Source organism: Glycine max, chromosome 11 (assembly GCF_000004515.6).
Source record: "Glycine max cultivar Williams 82 chromosome 11, Glycine_max_v4.0, whole genome shotgun sequence".
NCBI classification, from domain to species: domain Eukaryota; kingdom Viridiplantae; phylum Streptophyta; class Magnoliopsida; order Fabales; family Fabaceae; genus Glycine; species Glycine max.
In genome coordinates, this window is record NC_038247.2 from 11,160,612 (window position 1) to 11,171,694 (window position 11,083).

Genomic DNA, 11,083 nt, shown 5'->3' on the forward strand with positions numbered 1-11,083 from the left:
GCTGTCATTGTGACAAACAACCACCCTGTTCATGTCTCACGATTTACAAGTACCGTTTATAATAAGGACAAAACTTAAGACAATTAGAAGTGAAGTTTAATTAATGTACATTTTTATTATGTAAATTATCGAGATAAATTTCTAGTTTTTGACTCTCCGGACTAGAATAACAAGCTACAATGCGTTTTATGTTTAGTGCTTTGAGAAGCTATGGACAGTTCAGTTTAAATGATTGAGATAAAGGGGAGGCATTACTGATAAAGTAGGTCTTTTAGTGCACCTAATTTGAAGGATGCAGAGTGAGTATTCAACAAATGCCATACTCAAACTAATTAAGGCATGCCTGGTGTTCAACCAACCATATAAGTCGACCATTACAATTAGTCTATTGCATTACACAACTATTATATGCATGGATCGAAGAAGATAAATAATTAGGTGGTTAAGAATCATCTTGGTCCCTCATTAATCTCTACCTAACCCATAATTAAGTGTTATTAATTTTTTCTCATAAATTAGAAGAAGAAAAAATTGATTATGTATCACATAAAAATTAATCAGTATACACATGAGTTGACTCAAAACACCAAATAATTTGTCAAAAGCTTATGGGCTTTTGATCCATGAATCAAATCACAGATGTTTTAAACCTTTTTCACTCATGAATAAGGAACATTAAGCACCACCCTCTAGCAAGTGAGAAAGTACCATACATGGCATCACTTGGAAAATGAGAAGATAATTGTTACAAGGACATTAGAAGACACATTCTATTAATAAGTGTTATCCCTCATCGATCACACTAGGTCACATTATATCATGGTTTGATGAGGTTTCTTACATTCTTTACTGACTTTAGGACTACTCATGAGTATATTCTCTTCCTAAACAAATTTAAATTAATAAAATGTACTAAAAAGACTTAAAGAATTGTATCTTAAGTAATTTATATAAGAAACAAATGAGATAAAAAAAATTAGTGATAAGAAATAAATGATCACTTTCAAATTTATTAATTGCTAATTTTCTTTTTTATTTATATTTTATTGTGAAGTCTATTAATTAGATATCCACTCATTTTCCATCAAAACATTATTTTAAAACTTGAACCAGACATTGATCCAGTCAAGTTACTGAGTCAATTGGTCACCAATTGAACTAATGTGATAATAGGTGAATTGGATGCATCACCATATATATATATATATAAGGAAGGATAAAGTTACACTAAGAGTAATTTTAAGAAAGCTATTCATCATCTCTATTATTTATTTTCTTGAATTTAATTGTTGTATTGAGTAATCAATCTTAAACATTAGATTTTAAGAAAATAAATAATGAGAATGAAGAATAATTATTTTAAAGTAACTCTTGGCATAATTTGATCTTGTAATTTTATATAGTATATTGTATATAAATAAAATTTAGCATTGATTTAACACATAAATACGTTGGTTTAGTGATAAGAATGCATATTTGCTTTTGAGGCATCGTGGGTTCCATTTTTCTTAATTACAAAATTAAGTTTCAAAGTAAAATTATTAGTTAAACCATATTTGAGGTGGGACAAAATCCCATATTCTATTTTCTTGATCCCAACGATAGAATGAAGGATCGTTAGATACTATGAAGAAGCAAGATTCCTCGTATCTCTTTGTTTTGCCTTTGTTGAAGACAAATACAGGATGTGTTCCTTGTAGTAGGGCACGTTGACATGTCCATGGCAAATAATTGGTGGCCAAATATTTTGATCTCGAGGAGGCAAAGGTATCTCTGTTACATTTAGAGGAGGAATAATTTGTTCTACAAAGTAACTCTTTTGGCCTAAACATCTAAGTAAGATGTTTTTCTGCTTCTGAGTGTTTAATAGAGACAATGTGGGATTGGTACACATGCCTGAATCCATCATTAAAAATAATAGCATAATGGCAATTGCTAAGTGGATGATGTTATTTTTTTTTACTCTAACATTCTTAATTTGTAACTTCTTAGTGGTTTACACACTATCATACTTGACACCATAGTATTTTTTTTATTGGTTAGAATCCTTTATAAATAATCATTTTTTAGACCTAAGTAAGTAGATGTACTTTAATGATATAAATAGTATTAATTAATTCTTTTAAGTCATCTTCAATTATACAGTCATATACCTATATAGCCTTCAAATCTCTTCATTTTGGTATGATTCATCCTAAATATTTCAATTAAAAATTTACCATTATTTCGTTCTAGAAATTTATTATCCAATTTCCAGTTTATATTAATGTTCTAGAACCTATACATTAAGTTGTTTTTGTTACAAGAGATTACAAGTATACATATCGTTGATTAGTTGTGTTAATGATCATTTACTACTAACATAAGTTAGATGGAAAAACATCAATTTTTTTTTGAAGCGGAAACACGTCAAATGAAACCCATAGAAACGATCAAATGTAATTCAATTGTCACCACTTACGCGTTTTGAAAAAAATGTTATTTTTATATTCAATTTTAATTACAAAGTTGTTTCTTAATTTTTAAAAATTTACAAAATAAAAATTGAAAATGAAAAAAATTGTTTTCTCTTTTTACTATACAAATATCTGAAAATAAGATATTAATTTTATAATTAAAAGTAAAAGCAGGTAATAAAATAAAAATAAAATGTTTTCTCAAAAAGTAAACAAACTGACATTTTTGTCTATCTAATATATTGAATATGTGATCGATTTCTATTTTCGGGTTAAATATTTTTCAATCTCAAGATTTTAATACTCCTTATATTGAGTATATAGTTTACTCCTTATATAATTTTAATATATTTTTTTATTCCTATGTTTATTGAGTGTCTCATTAGAACTAAAGTTGTAGGGAAAATATTTGATGATTTTATGTAAATTAAAACTGACATTTTTAAAAATATTTTGAGGGGGAAAACATATTTTTACCTTATTCTTAATAATTCTTATTCAAATCAATCCTTCAATTTTGAATTATTATAATAAATACTTTTATCACTTTCTCTTTTAAATTATTATAATAGCAGGAGTTTAATTCTTTTAACGGGTTTAATTTATGACTTTGAGAGAGAGAATAAGAATTTGAGATAGAAAGTATTTGATTAAAAAGAATGACAATTGAAAAAAAAAAAACAAATAACTTGTAATGATTAGAAATTAAAAGGTTAAATTCAACTAAAAAGTTGCTGAAAGATTAAAAGTAGGCCTCTATTATTTCGTAATGATTAGGAAGGGCTGAATCCAGCCAAAATGTTTAGGGGACTACTATTAACATTACTAGTGTTGCTATTCATACTATCAAATGGAATGAAATGCCTCTTTTGTCCAAATAGCAAATCCCTACACCCTATGATCCCTCCCTTTCCCCCTAGGATTTCTCATCCCTTAACCTTAGTAACAGGTAGTGCCTCCTCCTCCACCATTGTGGAGCGTCCCTCCTCTTATTTTCCTACGACTTTCCCTAAACCCTTCCAATTCGCATCTCCACCATCGTCTTTTGTCGCTTCCTCTACCATTCCTTCACTACCACTGCTGCCCATTTCCAGAAACTCTCACTATGGAGCCATCAAAGAAGTTCAAGATCAAGGGTGAGATTCTTGAGCCACTCGTGACCACATGGGCGCGATTGGGTTGAGGAAGGTGAAGTTGAGTTTTTCATTCTTGGGTATTTTGGGTGTGAGTGAGTGACACTGTTGTGGGGAGGGACAACGCAACTAGAAATGAAAATGAAAGAAGTTTCATTAGAGGAAAAAGGAGTGCAAATTCGCTTGAAGGGTAACAGATTGCATTTCCGTTTAATAAAAAATGATAAAAAAAACAACAAAAATACGATTCTATTGTTTAATAATTCAAAAAAAAATCATACTTTCATTCTTTACAGAAGGGGTAAAAACAAAATAACAAAAATATGATTCACTTGAGTAAAAGAGGGTGTAATAAAATACACAACAGAAATACAATTTTGATGGAAAAATACAAATCAAAATCATGTTTTTGCTATGTAATTTTTTTGCATTCTTTTTTATTAACGGAAACATGATTTCATTGTATATTTTACAAATGAACGAATGTTTCCATGAAAAGGACATTTTTGGAAGAAAAAAATATTTAAAGCACACATGGGTAGTGCCAATAGCATTAATGGTAGTGTCAATAGTTGCTCCCAAATATTTATTATTGACAAAAAAACACAGGGATGGGCTTGAAGATCGTAGTTTGAACTTCTCAATTGTTGGAATTGCTAAATGACAAAAAAAAAATAGTTTAATAACTTCCTTTCCAAATCATTAACCTTATGTGTATTTTTCATTCCTAAGAATTGAACAAAGATAATTAAATAAAACATTAAGAAATTTATAATATATATACATCTTATTCAATCAACTAAATTAAATTTCCTTAATATCTAGTATGTGTTTATCTAAGTGATTGGGGTCCATTCCACACCAGAAACTAAATATAACCGGATAAGTCAGTGATATTTGATGATAACATTTGATGAATTCACTAATTTATAGTACGATAAAGTAGATTATGAATTATTAGTAAAAAATATTTTTATACTAATACTTAATAAAAAATATCATATATAATTAAAAAAAAATAGAAAATATCATATATAATAAATTTGTTTATTTCTTTAATAACCACTTTGAAAAACCTACCAACAATAATTCCTAATAAATAAAAAATATAATTTTTTTAAGTTTAACAATTATACAACCATGGTATAAAATAATTTTACGTCGTCATAAAATTCTAGTAGGTTTATATGAGTGAGAATATTCTTTGACCCAATAAATTAAAGAACACTCATGATCTCTCACCAAGTGGAATTAGTACATACCTTTTTTCTCTAAATTTTTAGACAATACATAATTATTAAACCTGCTTAGTTTTTACAACACGTGCTAAATCGTAAAACAAAATTCACGAGTAAAAAGAAGTACGCATAATAATTGAATAAGTTTAAGATATATATATCATACATGCATATATCCACGTACATATCGAGTCGATCTCAAGAGTACCAAGTTCATATAATAAAATTTCTTCAGTATATCATTTTAATTTAATTTACTAGGGTATAGCTAAAAGGGCTTGTGATTGCTTCTCATATGGGAAACCGCTTTTCATGGAATCATCAGCACTCCACACAAATATGCCATGAAGTTTTTGCTCACTCTTTAGGGTATGACATGCCGTGAAGAACCCATCATTTGGTGCCAGCCCACCACTCCCATCACTGATGAAACTCACCAACACCTTCCCACCGTTATACTTCGAACTCTGTGTGTTGAAATAATCGATAAATTGTGCCACGCTTGTGCCCTTGTCATATGCATAAAACTGGAAGTTAACATAATCTATAAGGTTCCCATAACTCTTCCACAAAGCCAAGTAGTGGCTCTGAACTTGTTCATCGTCAAATGGAGCAATGGAGGCAAATTTGATGACCCCATTGGATTTTAGGGTTTTGATTAGCCTCCCCACGCACTCAGAAAAGGTTTCGGGGTCCGTCTTGAAATGCTCGTAGTCGATGTCGATTCCGTCTAGGTTGTACTGTTTGATGATGCTTGTGAGTGAAGAAACCGCGTTGGAAACCCATGAATCGATTGAAGAGGGGTTGAAGTAAGCGTAGCCATTTGCAACGCTATCTCCTCCGAGACTTAGGGCAACTTTGACGTTTGGGTGTTTGGTTTTGATGGCGGAAACTTGGGTGGGGCTTAGGTTGCCGGTGTCCCAAAAGATATTGAAGTTTCCATTGGTTGGAGAGGAGGATGATGACGTGTCGTAGTCGATAGCGAAGGAGAGAATGAAGTGGAATTGAACACTTGGGTTGATAGGGACATCGGAGAATTTAACGTTGTTGAACTCGGCTCCAATGTATTCTCGGAATAGGTTTGTGGTTGGGGGTGCGGATCTTGCATGGGTTGATGTGAGGAGTAAGAAGATGAAGAAGAAAAGTTTAAGAGTGGGAAATTCCATTCTCATTTGCCACTAATCAAGAAAAACTTGAGTTCAGTGGTTGTTATGTTGTGTTGTGCTTGGTGATGATCGATGATATGCACTATGCTTTTGTAGGCTTTATATAGTAATGGCCACATAATATAAAATTGGATGCATGTCGTGCCCATAAGGTCATCATTCATTTATTGTAAAACTGATTTCGTAAATGTTGAATTGAATTATATATTTTAACTAGCTTTGTTGGTTGGAACTCGGAAGCTTGCTTTGTTGCTTTTGCCAGTGGAAGACCGCGCCATTCACGGCCAATCGCCTCCCAATATTTGATTTTTCCTACCATCTTTATTTTCAGTTGCGATCAATGATCATTCTACATTCTAAAGAGTGTCCATAGTTCATAGTATCCTACTTTCTCATATCATTTTGTGGATTTATATCTATAAAATGAGACATGATTATTTGATACACGTAAGTTTTAGTGAATCTACGCCTTTAGCAATTTTTTATGAATGACAAGTATCATCAATTTAATAAAGTGATATTATCGTAATAATCATTTATATGAAATTTAAATGACTTAATTGTTTGTACGTAGATATGTAATCTAATAAGTAACAGTAATAAGAATTTATTTATATCCTCAGCAAAAAAAAATATAGAATTTTTTATATTTAGATAGTATATTGAAGATTAAAATAAAGTGAGGAAATTCGGTATCAATATTTTTTTAGTTAAATGAAACTTTATATATAGTCTTGATTTAACTATGGAGGGAATAAGGAAAATTTGTTAGGGGGACAAAAATTCAACACATAGTAAAAGAGGTGTGAAGAAGGGAGTCGTAACATTAAATTTGAAACGCTAAAAGTTAAAATTTGAATTTTCTAGGTGTAGATGTAAGGTTAGAGAGGCGTAAAGTTAGAAGTAAATGATAAGAAGAAAATTGTTAAAAATAATTGTAAGTATGTAATATTTCCATTTTCCAAGTATCCAACCCCTTCAATTGGTGGGTTGTCAGAATGCCTTTTTTTAATCCAAAAATTATACCTATCATATCCCTAGAAAAAAACACTAAATTTGAGGGAATTAAGCGAAGATTTTTTTTATAAAAAAGGTAATTATTAAGAGAAGTAGGTAGGTGTTGGCAGATAAAGATATACTATCCACCGAAGGCAAAAGAAAGTATATAGGATAAAAACAATACAATGGCCAAAGACCAAAGTTGCAAAAATAGAGGACCTGTTAATTTTGGTTTGGTGGGGAGTACACGGCAATCCTTAAGCTAAAATTATCTTGGAAGGCAAAGTGTCTCAATCCTGAGTTGATCCCTCTTTCATTCAACAAGAAATCTTTTTTTTTTTTTTTTCTTTCTGGGTAATGAAGTTACTTGAGATTGAGAATGTACCAAAATTAAAGTCTGATAGTGGTGAAGCAGTGTCATCCGAATATCAAATATAAAATGAAGAAAAATGGGGCCACCTTTGTGTCTTAAAAGTTAAAACACAACCCAATCCAATAGCTGTGTTCTCCTTTTCCAGCCCAACAGTCTCTCACTCTCGTTATTCAGCAAACGTAAGAGTTAGGAATTGTAGACCAACAAAAACAAAAAACAAGAGTTAAGAATGATGCTGCCCATGGGATAAAAAAACAAGAAGAAGGAATGATGCTGCCTAATCTTAAGGAGAACTTCACCCTTGACCAAGGAAGTTGAAGTTCAGCTTTGGGTTACTGAAAAGTGACAAGTTCACCTCAATTAGTATAAAAAGCAAAAAATTCAACAAAGGTGAAGGAAACGAACAAAATAAAATATTTAATTTGAAAGAGGAAGAAAAAAAAACTTGCATTTTATAACAAGTATTTCCATAAATTTTACATAAACTATTCTTATAAGTTATTTCGAAGAGTTTATTAAAATAAGTTAAACACATCTTATGAACCAACCATAAGATATTATCAAAAGTTCTCCCAAACACTTACTTAAATAGTCATAACATAAAACAAGTCAAAATAAATTATTGATAATCTCTTTCAAACAGACTAAATACAAAAAAACTTATGTATGTAATTAAACACGTGCTCTATTAAAATTTCAACAAAGGTTCCTCTTATTTTACTTGCTTTTCCAAATTACTAACCTTACGTATAACTTTTATTTTACTAGCAAAAATAAAAGAAACTAAAGAGAAATTTATAATTAAATTAAAAAATAAAATTACAAGTTTATTGAACTCAATTTTGATTCATTATCACGTACAAATATTAGGAACATAAATATTTATTAAAATTTATTTGATTAATTTTTCAATCAAACATACAGACATATGCTTTAAACGCACGACCCTTTTTATTTGGAAAAGAATATTAGAATATTGTCACTTCCTTGTTAAAGTGTACTTGAAGCTGAAAGTGATAATTTTTTATAGCATTTGGGACAAGACACGGTTGCTTGATCTTAACAAATTAAAACATGTTTTGCAGTTTGTATAACTTTTTTTTTTATATATATAGTTTGTAGTTTGTATAATTATAACTTAAAGAACATTTCTTGCTCTTTAATTGAATTCCCAATTTTGTTGTGTGTTTCCCAGGAAATGTTACTTATCGTTTGAGTTCAAAGAAACAATACAGTTCAAATATTTTTTTTGCTTATTTTCTTTATTTGTTATAGACAACTCAAATATTAGGAACATAAATATTCATTAAAATTTATCTGATTAATTTTTCAACCAAACATATAGGGATATGCTTGAAAATCACAACCATTTTTTTTAAATAGCAATATATTATCATTTCCTTGTTAAAGTGTACTTGAAGTGGGATAATTACCATATATCTTTGACAGCATCTTGGACAAGAAACAGGTGCTTGATCTTAACAAGTTCAACCATGCTTTATAGTTTGTATAACTTTTTTTAACATTTCATACTCTTTAATTGAATTCCCAATTTTGTTGTGTGTCTCTGGCAAAATGTGTCACTTATCATTCGACTTCAAATAAATAATACAGTTCAGACATCTTTCATTTTTTTTCTTTATTTGTTACAGATAACTCAAAATTAGGAACGTAAATATTTATTAAAATTTATATGATTATTTTTTCAACCAAACATACAGGGATATTCTTGAAAAGCACGACCATTTTTTTTAAAATAGCAATATATTGTCATTTCCTTGTTAAAGTGTACTTGAAGCGGAAGAGTTACCATCCTTGGCAGCATTTGGGACAAAAAAAGGTGCTTGATCTTAACAAGCTAAAACATGCTTTGAAGTTTGTAGTTTGTATAGCTTTTTTGTACAACCTGTAGTTTGTATAACTTAAGGAACATTTCTTACTCTTTAATTGAATTTCCAATTTTGTTGTGTGTCTTTAGGAAAATGTCACTTATTGTTTGAGTTTAAACAAATAATACAGTTCAGATATCTTTCGTTTTTTCTTTATTTGTTATAAACAATTCAGATACCTGTATTAAAATAGTATTAGAATTAATAAGAGAATCAAATGGCAAGAGAAAACAAGGTAAATTAAAGGTTGTAGTCCACCTAAAGGTTAGTTTTTTATTTTTTATTTAATTATCCACTAAAAATTAATTGAGTAGTTATACCTCAGAAAACAAAAAATTGGGATGCATCAAAGCTATAATTCAAAGTCACACATTATTTGGGATAAGAATTGTTGGGGAATTGATATAAGAAAATTTGACATCACATTTTAATCAAAAACATTAAGACTTAAATTTATGGATCATTTTCTTACTTATTGATGCTTAACTTTTCTACTTGTGTGACTTCACCTTACATTTGTATTCTAACACCGTCTTGTCCCGCTATAATTCTGATATAATAAATATTTTAAATTGCTATTATAATCTTACAATTTTAATAGATTAATGTTTGTTTTATGCATGAAATTATTATTTTCTTTATAATTGTGTACAATTTTTACTTAATTTCATGTAAAGCTCAAAAATAAATGAGAGAAATTTTTTTTACTTAATGTGTTGCTAAACACTTGAAATTTTAACTTTGATAAATAAGGTGTCATGATCATTATTTCTTTAAGTTATCCAAAAATAAATGAAATCAAACAAATTTTATTTAAAATGTCAATTTAGCATGTTGTAATCAATCCAATTATAAAAAAATTTGTCATATTTTCACCATTTTTTATGAATAAAAAAAAGAAAATAAAATCACAAATAAAACAGGAAAGTCCAACCCCATATAAAAATGAGGATAAATCTAATTTTTGGTCTCAAAAGAGATTGGAAACGGGGTGGGGAGGACTTGAGGAGTCAAGGACAGATAGGAGAGAAACTAAACCCATCCCAACCTTGCCCCATTGCCATACCTAATAAACCTTTCCCTCTTCATAGTATTTTTACCTAAATACATATAAATAAGTAACAATAAATAAATGATAAAATATATTTTTAATCATTCTATTTTTTAGTAAAGATTGATTTTAATTTCTATATTTTAAATTGATCATATATTCAAATTTTAAAAAATATGTAAATTTAGTCTCTTTCCTATAATATAAATGATCAATTTTAGGGACTGAATTTATATGTTTTTAAAAGTTTAGAAATCAAAAAGATATTTTTTATATCAGATGCAAACAAACAGAAGAAACACAAACTAGATTCTCAAATGAGGCGCGTGCATGGCATCCGCCAGCAGACTAGATAATTTATCAAAATGATCTATTTAGAAGTACAGAAATTAAAATCAAATTTTATAAAAAATACACAGATAAATTTTTTTATCCATAAATAAAGAAGTCCTGTTGTTCAACTAACAGTAAACTGTAACGAGGAGACAGAGAGAGCAGGCTAGTGTTACCGAGCTGCTGAGGCCTGAGTGTTCTATTCCAGTTTCAGTTTTCTTTTTTAAATAAAAACTTTTAATTCTGTACTTGTGTTAGTGCATGTACGAAATCAGATGTAAAAATATGTTTGAAATAACAGTACTTTAAAAAAAATGATGATCTTACTTTTTTATATTTAATCATTTATTTAATTGTTATAATTTTTTAATTCATTATTTTAGATCTTATAATTAATAAGTAGATTTTTTAATATTTGATATTTACATTTTAAATCCCAAACCTG

The 11,083-nt window shown here is 29.2% G+C and overlaps 1 protein-coding gene across 1 annotated transcript; it reads right to left on the reverse strand.

The window, feature by feature from the left end:
• Nucleotides 1-4,980: 4,980 nt before the first annotated feature.
• Nucleotides 4,981-6,060, reverse strand: LOC100810745 (chitinase 2). Its single transcript, XM_003539053.4, has one exon. The coding sequence runs from the start codon at nucleotides 5,997-5,999 to the stop codon at nucleotides 5,085-5,087; it is 915 nt and encodes a 304-aa protein (XP_003539101.2). The 5' UTR covers nucleotides 6,000-6,060; the 3' UTR covers nucleotides 4,981-5,084.
• Nucleotides 6,061-11,083: the final 5,023 nt, after the last annotated feature.

What these genes read in the sequence shown, in the direction of transcription:
- LOC100810745 (XM_003539053.4), bottom strand. Translation starts at nt 5,999, where the DNA reads ATGAGAATGGAATTTCCCACTCTTAAACTTTTCTTCTTCATCTTCTTA.